This window comes from Maylandia zebra, linkage group LG19, assembly GCF_041146795.1.
Source record: "Maylandia zebra isolate NMK-2024a linkage group LG19, Mzebra_GT3a, whole genome shotgun sequence".
NCBI classification, from domain to species: Eukaryota; Metazoa; Chordata; class Actinopteri; order Cichliformes; family Cichlidae; genus Maylandia; species Maylandia zebra.
In genome coordinates this window covers 11,843,990-11,868,473 of record NC_135185.1, presented here as the reverse complement: position 1 = coordinate 11,868,473, position 24,484 = coordinate 11,843,990, and the positions used below count along the sequence as shown (strand labels likewise).

Below are 24,484 nucleotides of genomic sequence, written 5' to 3'. Positions count from 1 at the left end.
CGGCCGCAACAATGAAGAATTTACCGGCTGATACAAGGCGAATACAAAATCTGCAGGACTGGATGTTGTTGGAGTTACACTAATCTGCAGCCATACTCCAGCATAAATATAAGGGCATTATTGTGGTCCAACAGCAGCCTTAACACATTTACATGATCCGTACTTAGATTTCCAGCAGTAGAGCCTGAACATGACACAGAATATGCTGCTTACAGATGTGGTCTACAAGGGCTTCTAGCACCAATCACAATGCAATGCTTTTAGATGAAATGTTGTACTTTGCATATTGTTTGGGATTTCTGGCAATCATAGAGATGAATATAGCATATATGGAGGAAGGACCAAACACACTAGAGACATAACGAACTAATCTACCTTAAACTGCAGTCAAGGACGTGCAATAATGAGAAAACCAGACAAAACAGGCAAAACTCAAATTATAACACAGAGTAAGCAGTGTAGGAAATAAAGTGCAATGTATAGTGCTTGCATTCAATCAACCAAAAGCGGGCCCTGGGATTACAAACACTTATAGATGAAAAGCACAGAGAGAAGACGTCAGTTACACACACCTGCTTTGCTTATGCCACAACAGTGTGAGCCACGTAAGACTGAACAGAAATTTGACTAACATGCAAATTAAACCAAGTAAAATATACAAAACTCCAATTAAATGGTGCTTTAAGCCCAAAACACTTGTTTTTATTCTTTGTTTTTAAGAAGAACACCAAAAATATGGGAACAGTGTTACAAAACTGTTTTAATTCCCCTCTGTGGCCAGTAGATGGCAGCAACAGCACATGAGACTCCTTCAGCGCCTTAACACCAGCTTCTCATCCATCTGCTACACCTTCCTCTTTGGTTGGCAAAGCCAAGCTACAGCATTCTAGGGTCCGTTTTAAAAACTCTTCTTAATCAGGTTACGTACTAGTGACAAAAATGTTCCTATCTGTAATATTCTGGACCAACGCACAGATCATCAAGATTCATCTGCTGCTCCCCTGTGCAACCCCAAGCTACACTTTGTACATTTGCATTATGCATAACCAGTGAGGGTCCAATGGGTAAACTGCCAGTCAAGAAGAATTAGACTGTAAAACAAATCATGTAACTAAATGGCCCTGAGCACATTTTTTTTTATTAGAAGCGTTAGCCGAGGTTTAGAGGAACAAAGAATATGAAGCAATTACACAAGGCCGAACAGAACTATAGATGGCTGCTCATGATAGAGACTTAAACTATGTAATTAATTACTAATTACACACCTGGGCATTTAAAAACATGCAGGTCAAAATAAATCATATGCTACGGCTGACATGAATAAATCTCAGTTTAACCTCAGAGATCTCTCTTCTCTCAGAGTCTTTTTTTTTCTGCTTGATACTTGTTTTAGTGTGTTGCCATTTTGGCTGATACTATTCCTATAAAAAAAAGATTTCTCTCAGTCTGTGATCTCCAAAAACAAAAAACTATACAAAAATAGATTTATTTTGTTTATTAAAAAGTCAGTAAGTTAAGTCTCAGATCTAGATGGGGCAGCTTGACAGAGAGGATAACAAGGGGAATTCAGCCTGCTGACTCAGGTCCAGATGGCACTTGACATGTCAGGGTGAGGTCACGGAGTTTCAGGGGTCCCAAAGCTGTCCCTTAACCTGTTCCATAACCACAGCGGCACCAGTGTTCAATGCCACTGTTGTCAGTGAGAAGTCATCTCCAGTAATACAGGCGCATAAACAAACTCTTCCCCTGAGGCCTGAGAAGCTGGTTCTGGTCTTGTGACAGCAGAAAACAGAAAGAGGTCTCACGCTGGCTGTAAAACTCATTCTTTATAGTATCCTTCTACTGTGCAGCAGCAAGAAAGAGAAATGAATTACATGTAGAAAAATATTTTCTCAAACACCAACTCTTGGCTCTAATTAGCTGATATCTGATTAGCAAATAAACAATTTACGACTGCAGCTTGCAAACCAAGAATGAAAACTAAAGACATGAACACATGTCATTACAAAACAAAAAACAAAAATCACAAAAACACGAATAAAACGACTACATGACAATAAAAAAAGAAGCCCTCCTTCCTTAACTTTCTGCACTCAAATCAGAAAGTAATGAACTAAACAAGCACACTTAACTTCACTGATCAACCTCACAACCTCTGTCACATGTGTCAAATTTGGCTCTTTGTTGATCGCTAAAGGTTGTTAATAACTCTTGGCCAATCAGCAACAATGTGCGTCTCACGCACAGGTCACCTGACGAGACAGGTGGTTCTCCACAGCAGCTGGGTGCCAACAGGTTAAGACAGAGATTGAAAACCATGAATCTTTACCGAATGTAAAGAGAAGCCTGTTTATCCTTTTGGCACAAGTTTTTATTTTATAAAAAAAAGAGGAAAAGAAATTTTGTCCTTCATGTCTGAATCCATGTACAACACAGATATGGAGACACATCCATGCATCTACAGCAGATTGTGTGTCTTTGAAAGGCACATTGTGCTCACAGGGATGGAGCTATAAGGGAGTTTTATATTAAATTTTACATCTGTGTGCAGCCACTAGCCTACCAGCAGAACTGTAATTAGAATGTATTGTTTTGCTTGACCTTATTTTATAAAGGCTAATAAGATTTTTGTGGACATGTTCGCATGCAAAAGGCCACTCCAAACAAATTAATTTATTTGATTTAATTAATTGAAGTACAACAATAAACTCTATATGCCTGGCCCTGACGCAACACTCATTTTCCCCAGTGAATTTTTGGGAAACAGCTCCTCAATTCAGATTTCCCGACTCGGAGCAGACAAACCCCGAGTTAGCAATCCAAGATGGCGGCAGTGAATGTAAACAGTTGTGAAACTGTAAACCTTTGAATCTGTACTGCCACTGTTGTGTATTTGTGACTTAGTAAAGAAGCCATACACAGAGCACTGACCAGGCTCTATCTACGAATGTCTTTTTTAAACACAAAAGTAGTATTACTGCTGCACTGCGTATGATGCGTGAATGACTCCAGCATGCCAAGAACAGAAACAAATCCTGTTTTTCCTCGCTTTTTCTGGAACGTGCCAACTCATGTGTGATGTCATGAATTCTGATATCAAAGTTCCAACATACCTGGAACGTGGCCTCTTTGTTGGTCAGTCTGTAGGAAGAACCAGTACCAACCCCTGCTGGCCTCAGGGATTGGTATTGGTTGGTGTGCATGCTGCCGGCTGTAACCAATAATTTCCTTCAGGATTAATAAAGTATTTCTGATTCTGATTAAACTACCCAAATGAACTGCAATTTAAAAAAAAAAAAAAAGCATGATTACTAAATCTATAGTAGTTTACCCTCTTTCATTGATTGTGATACTGGTGAGGTTTTAGGTTTAGGTTGTGCACAAACTGCCTCAGATTTCTGCAGCTGAACAGCCCATAGGTTTCATGATTCCCACCTGCCCATTTCCAATTTCACTCTCACACAGAGGATAGTTTCTTCTGTGTGAATTTACAGCTGTTCAATGTTCTGTCCATGTTCTATGACAACCATCACATTGACTTCATCACATTTGTTTCTGTGTATTTGTTGCTAATGTGCCTGATTTGTATGGGAGTTACTGCCTAGGAATCAACTAACCATCAATCACCTTGGAAGTCTCCACTGAATTTGTCATTTGCAGGAACAGATAATGATTAAAGTGCAGCAGATGTTAATGGCTAGGCAGTGGAGTATTTTCACATTTCGATCAATAAATTCAGAACTTCTAATCAAACTAAGTGTTCGCTCTCTCAAGCTGTGAATGACTAGAAAAACTGCTAACGTTACTTCAAGCCTCGGCCTACACGGTCAAAGGAGCCAAACACAGTTTTTTCTGCGGATGTTATACACTGAAAACTTTTCGTTTGAATTATTTTTAACAGCATGTATCATAGCAACACGTATTCAAAAACATAAAACATGTTTTAACATAAAACACAAACAGTTGCCAAGAGAGTTCAAAGCCTTGTGGTCATACTAAGGCAATCCTTTGATTCAACATTGACTAACTATTAAAGTTAAACAAAATAAATAAATGTTATGTCGCTTTTTATGGGGTAAAATCTTTAATCAATATCAAAATAAAAGATGCTGAGAACACGACTGCATCCTCAGAAATGTGGTTGCATTCCCATAAAGACTGCCATGGTATGATGCCTCTGTGGAAGCAGACAAAGAAATCCTGGAAGGGAGTGATGGCTGCTGGTGGGATGGGGGGGTGGAGTGGACCAGCACAGTTTAGGCAGAGGAACAAAAGATTACCCCCTCTAGACAGCCATTACTCAAACGGGCCCAGCATGGGAGATCATGCTCCCCCACAGCAACTCATGAAAAAGGGGTTGCATACCTCATCATGACAGCAAAGTAATCCCCACATAGCCAGCTCGAAGGAAACAAACTGGGGACGTGGACTGTATATATCAGGCAGATGTGAGGGACAGGTGAGAGCGTGAGGGACTACGTTTCACATTCCTGAAGAGAGGAGTGTAAACGGGGTTCTCCAGGGAAACTCATACAAAGAACATGAGAAGTGATGTTGAGATGTCCTGTTCTTCTTACCCTGTCATACAGCATTAAAGTGTGACTCTAAGCACTGTGCTGCAAACTTGCTTTTGTCCCAGCCATTATCCACTCGTAGGCCACGCTACAAAATCCTCTGACACTTGCTGGACAAAAGCTGCCATGTTTTGGCCGGGCGATTCCCATCACTTGTGTTAACAATGGCCGTTTACACAAAGTATTATCCTGCACTGAGAGAAGGTGTATGACACACGTGGCATAAATGTAAAATTCCCATAAGAAATATATTACATTACTGTGCTTGTTGTAGAAATAATTTATGAGGGAGCAAAATGCCATTGCCTCGAAACACTGTTTTAATTAATTTTCTGCTGCACTGCCACATCTTTTGTTGCATAATATTACACATTTTCTTCAAGTATGCATGTTCGAAGTACATGCACTGATATCACATTGACGAAAAAATTCTTAATGTAATGTGGTGTGACGAGAATGTCCACACAGTGCAGCACAGCTCAGGATCAAGGCAACCCTGTATCTGTCCTGCCCACATTAGTCAAAGCAAGCTTATCTTCTCAGTGCATGGGTAAAAGCACACAGCGTCACAGGCAGGGGCTAAAAGGGGAAAAATGAGGGTTAAGCTGCTTTCAATATTAGTTCTCTCTGAAAAGATGACTCCATAAATATGTAGAAGCCATGAATCCAGGCTTTATTTACAGGTCAAATGACTGGATGTGTGCAGACAGACACTGTGGGTTTCTAGGTAAAGAATAGAGAGAACTGAATGGAAATGTTGAACTGAATGATAACATTTTTCTGTTTTGATCAGAAAATAATTTCTGGTATGATCTGCAGGAGAGGGGCATCGGCACAAGTGTTAATTCTAAAGAAGATTGACAGACTGAAAGAACACCAGCAGGAAAAACGATGAGCAGCCAGACACATAGGGAAGCATTTCAGAGCATGCATGAAGTACACGATGCATCACCCAGACAGCACCGAAAACGTAATGTGATTACACGAAAACACTGAGCCCAATTTGCATTTGATATGCCCGACTAAAAAAAAAAACCAAAAAAAAAACAAACCCAAAAAACCCCAACAACATAGTAATCCATCGCTCAAGACAGACTATAGCAGTTAAGGATCCTTGGCAGCGCTTCCCTAGCTGTGACTTGGTGTAATTTAAGGAACCCCCTGATACTGCTCCCAGGTGATGACAAAATTTAGGGCAAGGCATACTGTACCAAAAGAGACAAACAGACTGCCCCACAATTTGATCTGCTGCCATCCTAACAGCCCTGCCCTGAGCAAATGTAACCGGAGAGCTCACTGTTTGTATTGGAAACTCGAGCTGCCTTTGCAGTCAGGTGGGAAAACAAGGTAGGGGACTTTAACCTGCATGTGCAACATAAAAGTGCTCAGCAAAAACAGAGGGAGGGGCTAGAGAGCCAACAGCATGCTGTGCATGCAGAGATGAAACACACCTCTGATTTGCATGCACGCCTGGATTTTAAAAATAAGTGGACTGAATGGCAGCGTAACAATGAGGCCTTAGAACAACCTGCTATTGATCTACAGACTCTATGAAGTGAATTCAGGACGTAGCAGGTGATTCTACTCCCCGAGTTTACCTGGAAATACCAGCTGGAGATATCAACATAAAAAACAACAGAGCACTTACTTCAAAAATAAAGAGGATAGAGTCCAGCTCCTCCCTTTGAGATTTGTTCCCTGAAGCACAAAGAATACACGTTTAGTACAAAGTTTTTAAAACATTTTACCTGAAGCTATGCTGCATAGAGCTTCATCAATAATGCAAAAATAATATGGGCCATTGCATAAACATTCATTTAAATGAACGTGTATGACCATGAGACCGCAGTCCCAGTGGGAATGAATGAAGGCAAGCTCAATCCACTCAGTTACACTAAACATAATCAGATTGATTCTCTAAGTACCGCTGCTCTGGAAATGTGGGGCAAACGGAAAATAACCTTTGCTGTAGCACAGAGGGCAAAGAGAGGGTTAATTATTGAACCGACACTGACAGCAGCAGCTAAATAGTTCATGTGCAGTTTATTACAAAAAAAGCTTTTACTCACCTTTTTGTTTTAAGTTGCTTTCCAGTGTAATGAAATTTTCATAGAAGATAAAATAAATCTGAGAACTGTTGCTCTCAAAGAATGTCTTCAACTCACTCTTGTCAATGATATCTGGGGGAAAAGGAAAAGAAACTCAATCAACTTTAGTCAGTGAGAATATAAAATAATAATTAAATAAAAAAGAAACAATCACTTTTTTTCAACAGTGTATTCAACGTTCAAGGTTTGTTAATGTAGAGATTTTCCCCTGTAGTCTGTTTTGAGAAACCTGGATGCTTTAATGTTGTCTGTGTGACACTAATCACAGGAGTGACAGTGAGTTCCCATTAGTTCCCCATTTAAACAGAAAACTACATACATTTTAAAACAAAGCAAATTGCTTCACTTCCTTAAGCAGTGTAACTTCTCCCACTCCTCACCTGTAGCCACGGGAGAGAACTGTTTTTTTTGGGGACGTTGAGAAACTTTTTACCCCGATCTACAATTTCACAATTTGAAAAGTGAAAGATTTCTAAATGATGCTTTTACTGTGAAATGTGCATTTTATCCAACAAAGACACAATTTTTGTATTGTTGCCTCTGTGGTGGCGCACAGAGGCACATCCGTGCATTGGTACATAAATTATAATAAGTAACTAATAAGTAATACATGTTAAGCTGGCACTACAATGAATAGACCGATTCCGGTGCCACCATGTTGCACCTCAACCGACTACAGTGGTCCTTCTGCTCTGGAGCCTCAGCCTGGTACAAGGTTCTGGTTAGCTTGCAATCAATCTCCTAAACAGAAGGCAAACAAGCTGCAGTCCATCACAGTGAAATGGATGCCGTCTAATAAATTCATCCACCCATCCAACCGCTTATTTAACTCAATCCATCTCAGCAGTTATGGTGCAAAAGGCGCAGTGAACCACGCACCGGTCCACTGAGATCTGGCAGAGGGACAGAGAACCTTACCATCTCCCATATACATGCACCTATGGCTAATTAACCTAAAATGCCTTTGGGAGAGAACCAGAGTACTCAGAAGGTCCCACAGGCACAGGGAGAACACAGAAACTCTACACATAAAGGGCCCAGTCGACTAGGAGGTGCAAACCCAGAACCTTATTGTGAGGAATCACTTTAAGGTTCTGCTTAAGCTAAACGAGTCGCAAAATATACTTTTTGTAGCTCCCAAAGGCAAAGTCCATGTGAGGAATACAATGCAAAGCTAAGAGCACTTAATCTAAAGAATGGTAGTCACAGTTTAACATGGAGACAAAACATACTTGCAAACCAAATAAATGTTAAAGAAAATATCAGTTTGTGATTTTTTCCCCTTTTGTTTCCTTCTGTTTTTTCAAGATTGCAAAACTCTCAGACAATATGAGGCCATTGTTTCAGTTACTGCTGTGATGAAAGTCTCCTCCATGTTTCAGCCAGTAATACTTTGAGTTCATCTACACTGGAGGATGAATAAATGAGATGACTTTTTTCCTCCATGCCATCCAATAGGGCTCTTTGGGATTTAGGTCAGCACTCAGGAAGTGCTATTGTAAGACAGATTTTCTCCTGGGCAAAAATACACTTTAACAGGCAGCTGGGATGCTGGAAGAGACACCTCTGCTTGATATTTAACTAATACACATGTTTAAGCTTCCTCAAGCATTAATCTATCTATATTTATTTACAGCTGTGGTAAATGTGTTTTTCAATGCATTAAATAGCAGTTTAGTCACACACACACACACACACACACACACACACACACACACACAGTTGAAAACTATAATTTCCCCATATACATTTCCCAAAAATGATTCCTGGCAAAACAGAGCAATTAAGCTTCACCTTCTGTTCCAATTCTCCCTCTACTAAATGGCAAATTGGAAAACTCCCAGAAGCTGTCCAACTCCCGGGGACTGCTGGAATGATGAATTACGTGACAAAGACAAAGCTTTGCCCTGAGATCAAAGCAGGGATAATGAAGATGCATGATGAGAAAACTGAGTCAAAGTAATGAGTGTTTTACATTTTTAGCCTCGATTTAGGAAAAAATAAATAATCATGTCATCATGGGTGAATCCCTAGTGACGCTGCTGTTTGACAGTTGGATGTATAATGTAACGACTAATTGGTGACACACAGTGAGATGACACCGACTTTCTACCCGACCCAGTTTTACTACCATCAATGCTTTACAGTTACCTTAGCTTGCCCATAATTACTGTAGACTAACAAAACTACCTGATGATATCCGCAGATAGGCAACCTCCCTGCCAGCCAGCAGCTAGCAATTTAAACCAGTGTAATGCAGCTATTATCAGCCCATTGCTGTAGAAACAGATGCTTGTTTTCAACTGAGAAAGCACAAGAAGATGTACATGAAAAAAAGAAAAGCTACATTAATCCCATGAGGCTAAGATTCATTAATCATGAAACAAAACAGTGAAGCATAACCAAGAATAGCTCCATCAGGAAATTCAAATGTCTGTATTATTTAAACTACCGGTAACAGACTTTTGATTTCGTTAAAAAACACAGGGATAAAAGGGGGAGATTTTTTTTAGGTTTTTATTTCAGCTAATTTTTAACCACTAAAAACAGTTGTAAAGAGATGCTGGAAAATGTAGGATAACAAAAAAATAATACTAATTAAAAAAAAGATTATTATTCCAATTTTCCCATTTCCAATCCAAATCTAAACTGATTTTAGGTTATAGATTAGATTTAGACTATCAGACTGTTTTAGATGAGCCAATCTTAATCACAAAACACATTGAACTGAAGGAATTAGCTCCGGTCAACTGCACTGTTATAAAAATAACATCCAACACTAAAATGATTTAAAGAAATCTAATGAACCTTAGTCTCCAGTCACACATGCCTATAGCCAGCCACCAGTTGCTATGGAAAAAAAAATATTCCTTGAGTGGTTGCAAGTGGCTGCAGGCAGTTGCTGCAAAATCAACTACTAAAGCCCCAGTCGCATGATTTAGCAGTAAAGACAACTATTACTTTAAAGTAGAATGTTCTCCATAAGGTAACAAGTGCTTGCAGACAAATGCATCTTGCATGAACACTATGGGCCAACCCAGGAATCTGCGAGACGAAAGAAATCACAAGGTCAATCAAAACATACTCTGTGACCGATTTAACCCAGAGACAGCCACCAACCTCCAGAAAACACTCGCTAACCACTGAGGCAAAACAGAGTGAGACTGCAGATGAAGAAGGCTGAAATAAGCCTTCAATGGAAGAGTGCCTGGGCTCTCCCTTAGAGCTACAGTGAGAAGCTTAGTCACTTGGGAGCGGCTCAGAGTAAAGTAGCCCCAGATGCACAGGGGGAAATATTCTAGTTATCCAGAATCAGAAATGTTGCACAGAATAATACACCAAACCTTTTTAAAGGCTCATGTTGCTCAGTTTGGCGTTTCTCTGCTACTAGGGCTGGTCGATATAACAATATATATCGGATGACGATATAAAAACATCTATCGTTTCATTTTACGCTATTGTTTGTTTCGTGGTGTCGCAAAATAAACTGTTTACGGCAATATTTTTTTCATCGTTTTGATGGCCACTGTAGTGGCTATATTCATTTCTTAAAGTTCTCTCTTTCTCTTATATTTAATATAACCACACTACGGATGGACAAGCGCCTGTTTTTTTGAGTTGTCGTTAGCAACAACGACGGTAAAACCATCGCATGTCCGCTTGTTTATTTTCCACATTAACCTTTCACAATAAAGCTCAAGATCCTGTTGAGAATTTTCAAAATAAACGGAATCACATGAAAAAGTATGCAGAATATTGACGGGTGAGAAGCAAAAACAAAAAAAAAAAAAAAAAAAAAAAAAATAGTTGTCAGGTGCTAAAAAATAAACCTTACACTCAGAACAGGCTTTTCCCCGCAGCACGCTGTGTAATAAATACAAAGAAAACGGCGGCCTTTACAACTTATGTCTAAAAAAGTGTAGTTTCATGCATCGGTTAGAACACTCGACTCCAGGTACACTACGCCCAGCTGGAAACACTTCACCTACCCGAGATTCACAGAATTTACAGAAAATATTAAATTTTTTGTGATTTATATTGTTATTGGGACGATAGATGTTTTATATCGGGATATGAGATTTTGGTCATATCGCACAGCCCTATCTGCTACCCTATCTAGTTAGTGTGAACCATAAAGAATGATTATAATACTGTTTAATGTGAGTTTAGTGTATCTGACGGACGAAAGCCAAACCAGTTCCACACCACTGAAGTTGAAGCATTTTTACAAACCAGTTCTGGTTCATCCGTTTCATTCAACGATACGCTTTCTCCCTTCTCATTCTCCATCGCCGCCATGCTTTTTCCACCATGTGCGTATGAAAACAAAGGCACTGCACATGCACGTTTTACCCATATTCTATCGCAATATTTAATTTTCTTATCATTGCCCAACATTATACCAGTATTACTGTGAACAGTATGGTATGGCTCAGCCCTACTATCCACGTTACTATTTTAGAAATCAAAGTTGTTATGCACATTTGTATAACATCATTCCCCTAATTCCAATCTTTCAATCACTTCCAAAAAACAAAAAAAAACAAAAAAGGGTTTATTATCTGGCTCAATGAGTGTCTGTGTCTGGTAAACCGTGAGCCCATGGGCTGTAGTAACGTCACAAGCTTTTAAAAAGTGAGCTTTTAGGACATGCTGCATATGAATGCTGCTAATGAAAAGCTGAGCATGACCTCTAATATAAACAAGCCCCTAACAATAATCAAACAAAACATGCAAAGTCATAGTGGAAGCAGGGCTGACACGTTATCATTTAGAACAGAACAGCCGCTTTAATGACAAGAACATACACAAGTCAGTGCACATCAGAAAACTAAAGGTATACTTTCCCCCCCCCTATTGTAGGATCTGTACACCTAAGAATATAAGACAAACTTGTCCCTATACATTATTATTAGTTAGTAAAACTGTACAGAATATATTTGAAATAAGATTAAATGGACAGGCATTGGGGAAAACCATTTAAAAAAATGGCTAAATCAGCAAAATGCAGAGGATGGTAGCTGCCCACTTGACAACCCTAGCTCTACTATGTGTTATCCTTTGAAGCTAGTGCAAGAACCCACAGTCACCTCTGAGCACAGGAAGAATGAAGGATTATTCACTGCTTTCCCAGTAGCTTTGAAAACATGGAAGAAGTGCAGATGCACAATCTTTAACTTGGATTCAGCACATTGGCCTTAACATGTCCTGTGTATAATAAACAGTAAGAACTTGACCTTACAATATAAAAGTGCCCTGAGATGAAACTATGTGTACTTAAGAGCTCTGTGGATAAAATACAATTTAAAAAAAAGTCTTCATATCAAACAGATTAGATTAGAAAATCATGTACCTGTAATGTAAGACGGAGAAAGAAAAGAATTGTGTAACAATTCATCACTAAATGCCTCTAAATTAAATATTATTGGCTGCTTCATATGTTTATGGTGCTGGGTGAATTTCATACATCAAGCTGTTGTGATACTAGTCTGCGCTCTTCAGCAGTGGGCAAGCCAACATCCTTAAGCCCTTAAGGATGTTGGAAAAAGCTGACAGTCATCTGCCTACAAGTACTAAAGTTCAGATAAAGAGCCTAGATGTGATTGGGAGTGTATACAATCCCTCCTAACAGACCTACTGTCCAGGCTACATGGAGAGGGTTAATGCATTAAAATTCAGTAATGAGAATACTCTAATATCTGATCACACTGCCAGCTACTAATGGTCTGCTAAGCCATTAATGATTTACAGAAAGAGAGGAACTTTATTTCTTATGCTTGCTACATCAGGACTTGCTTTTTATGAAAGAAATGTGTTAAATGAAAGAATGAAATTGTTCAATAGCATCCAGCAATGTGAGAAGATATCCAACATCATCAGGTAACAGGATGTGGACAGAAAGCGACAGAACCTGCTCTCCAGACCCAGGAATGCTGGGGATAACTCTGTATCCTCCGATTCCAACAAAATAACTCAGTCCTTTGAATGACACGCCTCCATCTGTCATTCTCCATCTGCTCGCGTCAAAAACAGGAAATGAAATGATAATGAAATGCAATCAGCCAAATAATGAGATAGGAAGGCAATGCATGGTAGCATGGAGATACAACACAGGAATTAGTGTTGAATTAATCAAGAATCATACTGGGTAAAAACGCTCTAACTTTGGCAGTGGCAACATGACTGGTGATAGACATGCTTATACAATTTATGAAACTGCTGTTAGAAATGTCTCTCACACACGCCTTTAGGGTTTATTGAAGAAGTTCAAAAACACAATAAAAATGGGTGAATGAAACAATTTTATTGGTGAAAAGAGTAAACGGGGTGTGGCCAAACTGGTTCGAGCTGAGTTTCACAAACGTTCAAAGTGCACAACAAACTCTGAGACAGAGTCAAGAAACAACAAGATCACATCTGGCTGGGTATCTGCAGGCCGAGGGCAGAAATCTAAGGCTGACACACACACACACACACACACACACACACACACACACACACACACACACACACACACACACACACACACACACACACACACACACACACACACGGTCTGATAAATCTCAATATCTGCTGAGACGCACAATTTAGTGCCGACTGCATAAATCTAGAGAGCTAAACTGCCTTCAAACGTCAAATGCCGAGTTCATGCCACAGGTGCTATTTTGTTCCTTCCAGTTACTGTTTATTTTCTGATAAAGTGCCCAATAAGGCTTCATACTCACATAAAGCCTTTTTTGGTTGCATAAAATGCAGTAAAAATGACTTGTGGGGATCACCAAGTCAGCCCTATTAAACAAACAATTGCATGAACACTCTTCTAAATGGTGCTGACAGTGATAAGTTAATGATTCGGAGATCTGCAATTTTCTACAATGGAATTAATAAATACATGCCAAACACATCAGCCATGCCAGGTTTGGCTCGGAGGACACAGTTCTCCATTGTGATGTTTCCTGTTAACTGTCAGGAAAGGGCAGATGTTCCACCCCTGTGTGAAACGACCAGCTGCAAAACAATAATATGCAGCCAGAGCTAAGAGCCATAATCTTATATACTGCACAGCCGTTAAACACAGTATCTTCTCAAAATGTTCAGTCTAATACTATCAGCTCATCCTCCTGTCTAAAAAAATTAATTTAAAAAATGACAGATTATACCTTTACTTTCTGATCTTTGGCAGCGCTGTTATCGGATAATTCATATCATCGTCATCATCATGACATGAATGAGGCTTCCTTACATCTTACTGTGACTTCTACAACAAAGAGACCGAGAGCTGCTATGGTGAGAGTGGTTGGAAATACCCCAAACAGTGTTCAAGTGTTATCTAACGCTTTTGCACATCCTTTGATGCATAACCATTTCAAATAAGGTGGAAAAATGAACAGCAGCCACCCGCTGGGTAAAGCAGAACAGTCTCAAGTTTTAGCTGAATAATTGGTGTGCTCTTCTGCTGTTTGCTCTTTGAAGGCGATGGGCCACGATGCGCCACTCTGCCTACTCCCCTGTTTAAAGTTAATCAGCAGACAACACATCCAATAAAAACTGACATTCAGTGTAACAGGTTTTGTTAAACCACATTTAAGTCTCTGGGTAAATTCCAGTGTACGCCACTTATTTCAATTAAAGCTGAATCATTAGTATGCCACGTCATACACAAAAAGCAGTCGAATAAAGCCTTTGATCAGACACACTCTCATTTGCATTAGTCCTGGGCTAGCTAGCACTGCAGGTGCACTATATTCTTGCCAGAAAGGAGATGAGAGAGAGAAGAGACTGATATGTGCCCTTGGCTGAATGCTCACATTAGACACAGAGGACTCTTTAAGGGCCCCGGCACGGATGCCTGGAGGCTGCCAACACGTAGGAGCACAGATATGGCATGCCAGCTAAAGGAGAAGGCGACAAATGCACTATGGATGCCATTATACTTCCCAAATTTAGAGAGACTGCAGGAGATTGATCATAATAAAGATATGCCTGTTCCTTGAGGATTTCTTGAGAATATTCAGTTCTTTAACCAGTTCAAACATTTTTCATTTATTTATAAGTATTTATTATTGAATAATAACTGCAAAAGTCAGCAGCAATACCCTTAGCTATTCTACTCAAGTACCTTAGCTATAAAATATTCCAATTAACAAAATGCATTTAAGTAAGAATATTATTACCGTCATCCTTCCAGAAATAATGGAAATTCTATATGAATATGAAGCCAATTATGGACACTACTTAAAATCTGTTTTTTTCTGCTCCCCATCCTGCTCCGTGGCTGTTTGCATGTTGAGCTACGATCCTCCACTAACAGACAGCATGATTCACAGAGCCGCCCAAATGCTATTTGATCATTCTTAGTCAAGTTAACTTAGTGAAAGCGGTGACAGTGTGTCTCAAACAGTTATCATGGCTGCTACCAGTGGTCACAGTAATTAGTTACAGTAATTACATATGTCAGGCAGGAAATCCAAAGTGTGGAATCATTTTGAGAGAGTGGAAGAAAACCCTAAGAGGGTGACATACTAAGTCTGCACGCAAACAGTCCTCTTATTTGTTGACAGACATCAAACATGACATTTGAAACATGTAAGTGGACCAACATGAGCCCAGTCTTTCTATTCAACATGTTTTAATGTTGAATAAAAAAAAAAAAAAAACAAAAAAAAAACAAAAAAACAAAAAAAAAAAAACTTGTCAGTTATTGCACTGCATTCAGAAAAAAAAATGCTGCTGATAAAACAATACTGGTAACATTTTGAAAGGCTTTGTGTCGAGGGGACATTTTTCTTATAATGTGGTACGGCCTTTACAATATTATTTAACAATGTCTGTCTTAGCACTGGAAGTGAAACCATTTGTGCTCCACCCAAAATAAATACTGACATAATAAAATTATTTTTGTCAACAAATGCTGCCAATCAAAGGGAAGCCAGGGGCAGCATTAATGCAGTGCTGATGGAAACTTACTATTAAGACATGCAACAATACTTGAATACCTTTGGAACAAACTAAAGATATAAAGTCAGTGTGCAGAGTTTGAATGTTTTATACTTAGTTAAAAACAATCTAAAGGCAGACAACAAAGGACAGACCTGCTGCCGTCAGCTGGTTTCATTTAAGTGTAAGGTTAACAGATTTCAACCATTTCTAAAGTATCTCAGTAACTGCTAATAAGCTCAAGTATGCCAAGTTACTCTAACTTTTTTTGTGGCTGTCTGTGCTAAAAAAAAAAAAAAAAAAAAAAAAAAAAGGAAGCAGAGTTAATATATAACTTCTTCTAAAACTATTTAATATATCTACAGTATCCACACTATTAAAATGGGACATAACAAACACGTAGAGTCAATTATCAGTCCTAAAATTCCACGTTCATGAATGTAAATGAAGAAGAAGACAAAACAGGAAAACATATCTCCTGTAGGAAGTTCTTTGCAACCCACAGAAGGTTGATATTTGACCAAAGTGAAACAAAGTTAATCATAAATCTGCTGCAACCAGCAGAGAAGGACACATCTGTCACATGATGCAATAAGGAGCAATCAGTGTGAGGCACATTTGAGGCCTTGATAGCACACAGTGAACATTTGTGTTACTAAATGCGCTCCAGGCTTTGCCAATCTACAGATGTCAATCATAATTCGATGCTCACTGGGACAGAATGATTTTCCTTATCAGGGGGTCTATTAGAGCCATTTGTTTTATTACTGACAAGACTCGTCTTCTATGGATTGCTTCGGCCATTAAAGCTTTTATTTTGCAGCACTGGGCAAATGTACAAGTGGTTGGCTGATTGTGAGCTTAGCTTAAGAAAATAAATAAAATATTTCCAAACTTTATGTTTATGGTTGAAACAGACATTTACTCATCATAATCTTTCAAACTTATAAAACTGTATTTTAGATACAAGATCCACAAAACTGACATGATCTAACAGACATGTCCAATATCAGAATATCCTGTCATTTGTCAGAGGCACTCACACCTTGCTGACTTGCATATTAGCCAATGCTTCACTGATCAATTGGTGGACCCATAACTAACATGGTGCTAGGGTAAAGCAACACTGCAAAGGCTGCCACACTCTCAAAGCATCAGCTATACTCATGGAAGACCATAAATTAAATCTCATCAGGCTTGTCATAACATGATGTAACATGATGGTGTGGATAAAAACTAGAGTCCTATTTAGACGTATTATTTATGGTTGAGGGTGTAGAGCTTCATTAAATCAATCACAAGAATGAAACTGTGATGAAAAAGGACTTTCCTCCAATCCCATCACTTTTGGTCCATGTCATTTCATTATGGTGCCACCATGCCAAACACTGCATGAATGCCTCTTGACTTGCAGTTAGTGTCTAGCTGTGTAACAGATTGGGGCCTATGAGTCTACAGAGAGCACAGTGTGAAGTGGTCATGCTACAACTGGCAAAGCCTGACCTTATCCCAGTCTGAGCCCACACATTAGAAAACAGCTTATCGCAGAACTGAGCTGCTAAACTGACAACACTCACTCTTCCTCTCCACGCACCATCTTTACTTTTATTGAGAGCTGTGGAAACGAAAGACCAAACTGAAACAAGTGGACAGGTAAAGACGCAACAGCTGACCACAAGGCAAGGTCACATGAACACCTGCAAGTGTGTAACCCCAAACAGAGGTTCTATTTTCATTGAATATCAATTTGTCACTGACTATTTTTGAAACAAACACCAGCCTCGATTGTGCTTTACTCAAACTACTAATCTGATGGACTGTAAGCCAAACCTGAGTGTTTGTTTTTACTTGGCTTTAAAACTGCTTAAGATTAGCGGGAGCTTGTGCATTCAAAAAGGCAACATGAAATGTAAATCCACCCTGAGATCAGATCTCAATAACATGCTGCCACAGTAAAACACGGGGGCAAGTTTTAAGTTTGGCCATTATAAAAACAGGAAAGGTCAACAGTGAAACCTGTCAAACTGGTTTTGCAGTGGGTGAAACACAGATCACCCACAGCACAACACAGGGTTTTGGTGTTTTTCTCTCCATTTCATCAGCTGGCCTGTAGCTAAAAGGGGAGGAAAGGAATTCATTCAAAAGCATGTGATTTAAACATATCTTTATATCTGAAATGTGGGCTCTGATAAACAGCAGTGATGGCAAAAAGAAAATAAAGCCAAGAACATTTCCAAAAGACTCAAAGAAATGGCCCCAGAGTTTATTCTGATGGTGTATGAGAAACACCTGAAAACACAGACACGGGACACCCTAAAACTGTCACTACTACGGTATGGACGTACTTCAACATCAACTTAACACTAATAAGAGCCCTCCACTCCTACTGAGGTGTGCCGATCCAGCATTTATAATGCGCGATAGCTAGTTTCTGTTTTATGGTGCCATGATTTGCAATTCTAATCACCCAGGGACTGCGGGATAGGACTTCTTTGTACTGCCAAATGCTTATCTTGACTCTGCCACCAGTTTAGAAGCCACCAACATTAACAGCAGAAACAAGGGTGGAAACAAACTGTTCCTCTTATTACATCTACTTTTTAAGCTTGTTCTTAAAGCCTGAAGCTCTTTGCCTACAGAGTTATTAATCTCTGATCTGTTCCAATGTAGCTAATGAATAAATAAATCATCATTCATTTACCAGAGTGACTCTGACAACTACTGGTCAAAACACTCGTTTTTCACCTTCCACCTGCTTCCTGTGTGTGGCCAGATAACTCAGTCTTTATGTAGAACTGAAGCTTTTTCCCCAGCTTACCTTAATTCCTCTATAACTTCTTTTAAAAAAGCTCTTCCACTGATTTATCTAAAACAAATACGTGGATGAGGTTTTACATTCGTCTGCCCAGCAGCTATCTGTTAGATCATCAGCCATTTTTCACACTGTAATAGGCTCACATGAGCCTTTTTGCAGATGTGGACAAAAACAAACCTGTTTTGCTGCTTTTACATTTTTGAGATCATGACAGTTATAATCCAGTCTCTTCTTTTAAGGATCGATTTTTAAGAAGTCTAGTTGTCTCTAGGGAGGGGGGCGATGCTGCTTCTGATAAATAGCCCCGAGAGACTGAAGCTGACACTTTCATTACGATCAACTGCACCATGATATACACATATTTGGGTTTTATTACTGACTCAAAGGGTACTTAAATCAGTGAAGCAGCACAGTAAGTAACAATAACATCTAGAAGTGACTATTTGATAACCTGCATGGCTAAGTTCTGTTTTGCTGCAGAAGCGTCGTCTACCTGTTGATGCCAGTAGCTGCTCCCATTCTTGATTGACAAGACAGTAAAAATTATAGACTTTATGAAAGGAAATAGATCTTCCCCTCCAGCCTAAATAAACCATGTGGTTAACATGACCACCTTGTTAGATATCACTGCAACACAATAAATAATTGATATCCATGACAGAGTCATAGTCCTGCCGACCCTATCAACTAATATAAAGCAGTTAAAAACATTCACCTTTATGAGCAAATATATATTAAATATAAATTTAACTGATAAAGTCTACAACAATTTATAATGTACAGTCAAATCAGGCAGCTTTACACTATTCCATGATTATACAGTGTTAGATATTCCTCATTTCTATTCTGAAGCATCTCTGTGCTTCTCTTAATAAGGCATTTAGCACGTGTTAAGTACGTGCTAAGATGCTAAATGCCTAGACCATTATGAGAGGAGGTGCTGCTGTAATAGGCAACACTACAGAGCTGTTAAAGCTGCCATCTAATCTAAGCAGCACACAATGCTTCTAACATCATTATATTAACAGTTTATCTGACAGGGAACTAACAATGATTTCTTTCTGCATACTTCTTCATTTATCTGGAAACCAGGTAAAAGTTTTTGGTTTAAAAGTGGTCAGATTTATTTTACTTGTAACATTAAAGAGTCCACTTATGCCAATTAGTGTCAAAAAGCTTTAATCATCCATGATGACTCGGATACAAGTTTAGTTGGTGATAGCATGAAAATAAGAAACAAAACTCAAGACTGTGAAAGGTTAATAAAATCCTGAAAGGACAGTTTAATATGACACTTGCATTGAACTGCACTACACTTTTTAAGTGTTGATATCCTGCCTACGCAGTGTGGGATAAAAGATGGTAAGAGGCTGGACTTGTTCACAAGTCTAACCTGAGTGTTGTACAAATGGGGCAGAATCAGAAGTCAAGTGATCTCAGCCTTTACTTCAGCCACACAGAGGACCTTCTTGAGAGCACTTCCAGTGTTGTGCTCATTGTTCCCCCCTGGTGCTTCAACTTGTGATTTCCTCCTCTAACAGCAGCACTTTCAGTTGACCCCGACCCACACAACAGCACACGAAGAAAGGCAGAGTGTAATGACACCATTTTCATTTTTTGTGAACGATGAGTACAGAGCTTCATTTTTTCCCCAGGTTTACCTTTGGTTGCAAACTTAAAAATACCAAGACCTACAACAAACACACCTGAGTGTTATCACTGGCAACACTTGTTCCAGTGCAGTTCACAAGCAGATTCCAGCTGAGCCTGTTTACACCAGCTGAAAAGTAAAGAAACAACAGCTAATTTACTCCTTCAACCAAGGCACCCGGTCTCAAGTCCTCACAAACGAAAAGCTTTGAGTTAAACATTTACGAGCTTCAAATGCAGCAGCGTGACTCGTTTATAGCTGACTTGGCACTAAAAAAGAAATACTGCCCCGGGGATACAATGGGTATTCCTCCAGACAAACACTGTTGTTTACATTCATGTCAATGAAGGATTTCCTACACTTTCATCATCATACTCCAGGTCACTATGAACAACCTGGAGCACTGGGATGCACAGCGAGCTCAGCAGGTGGGGGCCGAGGATGAGAAAGACTTCGCACAGAGAGAAGTCAAAGGAAAAGCGGTTGGTGCCACAAGTGTGTGAAGCAGTGAGTGATCAGGTGGTTTTGCTGGGCTCCTGTAATTAACAACCTCAGCCAAATGCAGCCAGGCATGACCAGCAAATTAACATGCAGCAGCTTTCACACTCTATCCCACAGATCGGCTCAGTGAGCAGAAAACCAATAGAGGGCCACTCTGAAAATAGCCCAGACCACAGATTGTCCTTTCAAGTACAATACTGCTGATAGTACCACTGATTTAACAAGCCTGTTTACCAAATTTCTGGTGTTGGTGTGGCAATGACATAAAGAGGTCAAATTTTGGATAACTTAATAGACAATGACCTTGAGAGAAGACGAGCAGGTTGAAAACTTCTGTGCAGAAATTAAAGGATTACTGAAAACATAAGAGTCATTAAAAAACAAACTGTGCCTTAATGGTATCTTCTCCTTGGAACATAGTAAATAAGTGTGGTAAACCCCAGCTGTGGATGCTTGACATACAGGTTGTAAAGTTTAACAAGAAGCTACATATTAAATTTCCTCCCACCAGAAGCTGTTCCAGCCTGCCACCTCTGGAAATGTCTTCTCTTGCTAGTGTTATGAATAATAACATTTAAATATTTCAAAAAGATAAAACAGCGTGATTGGTGAAAGAAGGTCAGCTCTATCCAAGTCCCTGTCCTGCCCTGTCCTCCAGCTCACCCCCATCTCTCATCAAGCTTCCTGCCACACAGGAACCAGCAGAACCAGGAGGAAATCCTTCCTGAACTGCAAGCTCGGTGTAATCTGGGAATTTGGGGGAGATTGCAACGTCGGCCCAACTATCAGCTGCTGGACAAACAGACCAGCCTTATCTTTAGCTGCACATGAGGGAAAGAAAAACACAGATGGCAGGCAGAGCACTGTGCTGACCTCCACCTTGGCTGTACTAGTCTTGACATTGAAAGTTTGCTATGATAGCAAAAAAACTTCAACCATATCAACTTCCCACAGCTTTGCTCAAGCTACAACTGTTAGGCTGACAGTGGCTATTACAATCCTGCTGCAGTACTGAGGATCAATAAATTGGATAACAAGTCACTATATGAAAAGGTTACAAGCAGGCACGTGTCAATGAACCGATGGTTTAAACTCTAAACATGGCAAACGTGCTCGGACTTTCCTCTGAATTTCACTGCCACCACAGACATACCAAACTTTAGAAGCTCTAAAAGTGCTCTAACTAAAAGCAATTAGTGTTTACTGTAACTAAAACTTACCCAAATCAGTCATCGTGTGTATTTTGGGACAATATGTAAAAAGGTTTCCAATATTTTTCAAAGCTTTATGTAAAAAAATAAATAAAATAAAATCTAAATGAAAACAAGAGAAGAAACTGTGTTTACTGCATCTGTTTTCCAGCTACTCTGGGGATATAACCATTAATCATCAAATAAAAACAAGAGAAAATTAACTGCCTAGATGTTCACCTCTGTGTGGTCCACGTCAAGAAATACACATACATGACCTACTTTGAATGATATTTCTGAAAGACATGATTTATTGCACTCAGAGTGAGCAGATTGCAGTTTTTCTCCAGATCTCTTTGTTCCTCTCCACACTGACCTCGATTACTGACAAAGCACGGAGAATAACAGAAGAGCACAAGATATAGTACAGCATTCATGATGTTGTCAACAGAGTTCTGATGGGAGGCGACTGTAACATTTGACCTCCTGGCCTCTAATACAACGTTTGAGTTCCAAATACGAGAAACCAATAATACACCAGTGACATATCACCAGATATTAGCCTATCACATATATTTTTCAGCCAATGGATGCGCTCTTCATTTATAAAAAGGATGATGGTGCCTTCAAATTCCAGCACTGCATTTATTTTGTCTTTGATATGATTCGGCATGATAAAATGTACAACTTGCACGTCATCGGTTCTGCTTAAATCAGTGTAGATTCAGCATTCACTTGTCATTATTACAGTTTATCAATGGAATAAGCCGTGCAAACTCAGACCGTTTAACAGCTCGTATGGACAACACAAGTCAGGTGACTGCAGAACATAGTCGTGTCTCTTTTTTATTAACGCAGCGCAAGAAGACAACAGTTTTATGAGCCTCATAAATTCTGCACTTCCTTGTCCAGTGGATTAAAATAAATGACTGCTCTTGTGTAACACGTTTATGTCAATATCATGTCAAATTTCTCAAAAAAAGGTAGAGGCAAGTTGACTGAAACTCGGGAAGGTAACCTGCAGTAAGAAAGCCCTGTCTTCTCTCCAAAAGTCCAAACAGAGACTTCAACCTGTGCGAATCGATGCTGAATGACGAAGCTTCAGTTACGTGTTTAACACTATAATGATGGCACAGGACCGAAGAGCAGCAAAGCCTGTTCTCGGCATCTGTTTCCCTGCATCAGTTAGCATTATTGGCTGGCTAGGTAGCCGCAGGGGAGCTAGCTTGTATTAGCTAGCATCCATGCCTCATCACAGTGCGATTTGTCTCATATTTTAAATGAACAAAGACTTCAAACAGCAGAGGGTACCGGCATAATGCAGATGCATGTTACAGGTCAGCAGGCTGGACTCGCACTAAGCAGCCAGCTGACCTGACGCCTTGTTTGACGTTAGCAGTCGGCTGGTGCCAGCTAGCTAGCTCCACTTAGCTAAGCCTCGACGATGCAGCATCCAGCTCCCCGGTGACATTTCACTCACCTAACAGAGTCCGGAGGTGTTTGAACCGGGTAAACACATCCTTCTTTGGGTCCAGAACTTTCTGTGTAGATTTCTTGACGTCTCCATGCCCCCTTCGAGTGAACATTACGCTTTAAAATGCGACCGTGGAAGCTGAAATCACCTGTCTTTCACCATACACCGAGCCTCCCGTGTGGCTGTCACTTTCCTCACTGCTACTCTGCTTGCTCGGTAAACAGCCGCCCGACGGCCGCTGGAGTCTCCTATTTTTGTGGGTGTGTAAACACGGAAGCGCAGTCTAACGGAGGCGTGGTTAGACCTCATGAATACGCCTCCGTGTTTATGTCTTTTACACCTTGCACCTTCAGCTTTACTCTCCGTCCCTGCTAGAAGTAAGGTTACTCATTTCAGTTTTCTAGGTTAAGAACAGACTTTTCAAAGCACCACGGAGGAGTTTGTCTACTTTAATTTCAGAAACTGATAGTAGTGGGCTTGAGTGCACTGTCCTGTCTAAAAGTTTGAGTATTGGCAGCAAGCTTTAGTTTAAAAATGGGACTGTGAGACTGTATACCTCTTTATTTTGATAAAAGGGGGTTGATATAGCTCCCAAGCGCCCTCTGGTGTCTAAGGTAAAACACTACAGTAGAGGAGCAGTGGATGGATATTCATGATACTATATACACTGATAAGAAAAAGTGATTTCCATATTTTCCCCAAAATGATTGTCTGTATTTAAACTGTTGTAAATGACTTGTTGGCCTATGTTCAACGTGTCTTTCATGAATGATTATGCAGGGCCTTGGAGTGGGGGTATGTCACCAGGGTGCAGAGGAGGCTACCCCCCCCCCCCCCCCGTCCCCTTCTGGCTGCCTCTGCCTCAATTTTATCCCACAACTTAGACATTCACATTATTCACACTCTCATTACACATACATATAGGATCTTGGGGGTGGGCACAATCACGGAGTCCAAATTACCATCAGGGTGTATACCTCACCCCTGACGTCGTTGCCCACCTCTCAATTTTAAATACACTTAGTCATTGAGGGCTAGCAGGAGGGACTATGCGCTTACCTGCTGCTCCTTGGCAGGTAGCTCCATGCCCTCCTGGGTTTTAATTGCACCTTAGAACACATATGCATCAACACTACAATGAGCGGGTGGAGGGAGGTTTGGAGTCTTCTCCCACCCCCATTCTCTGCGGCCTGCTGGAGCGGGAGGGCTAGTAGGAGGAGTTGGCCGTCCG

General features: G+C 40.0%; 1 protein-coding gene across 6 annotated transcripts in view; it reads right to left on the bottom strand.

Moving 5' to 3' along the window:
- The window catches only part of ralgapa2 (Ral GTPase activating protein catalytic subunit alpha 2), a 95,602-nt gene extending 71,988 nt beyond the window's left edge, over positions 1–23,614 (bottom strand). For 2 of the 6 annotated variants that reach the window (XM_076877821.1, XM_076877820.1), the window contains exons 1-3: positions 23,260–23,614; positions 6,644–6,754; positions 6,223–6,272 (exon numbers count right to left, since the gene is read on the bottom strand). In XM_076877821.1, the coding sequence (XP_076733936.1) occupies positions 6,223–6,272; positions 6,644–6,754; positions 23,260–23,365 (267 nt within the window). In that variant the 5' untranslated portion in view covers positions 23,366–23,614. The remainder of the gene's footprint in view (positions 1–6,222; positions 6,273–6,643; positions 6,755–23,259) is intronic. The other 4 variants (XM_076877818.1, XM_004566539.6, XM_076877819.1 and 1 more) reach the window with 3 other exon arrangements.
- Positions 23,615–24,484: the final 870 nt, after the last annotated feature.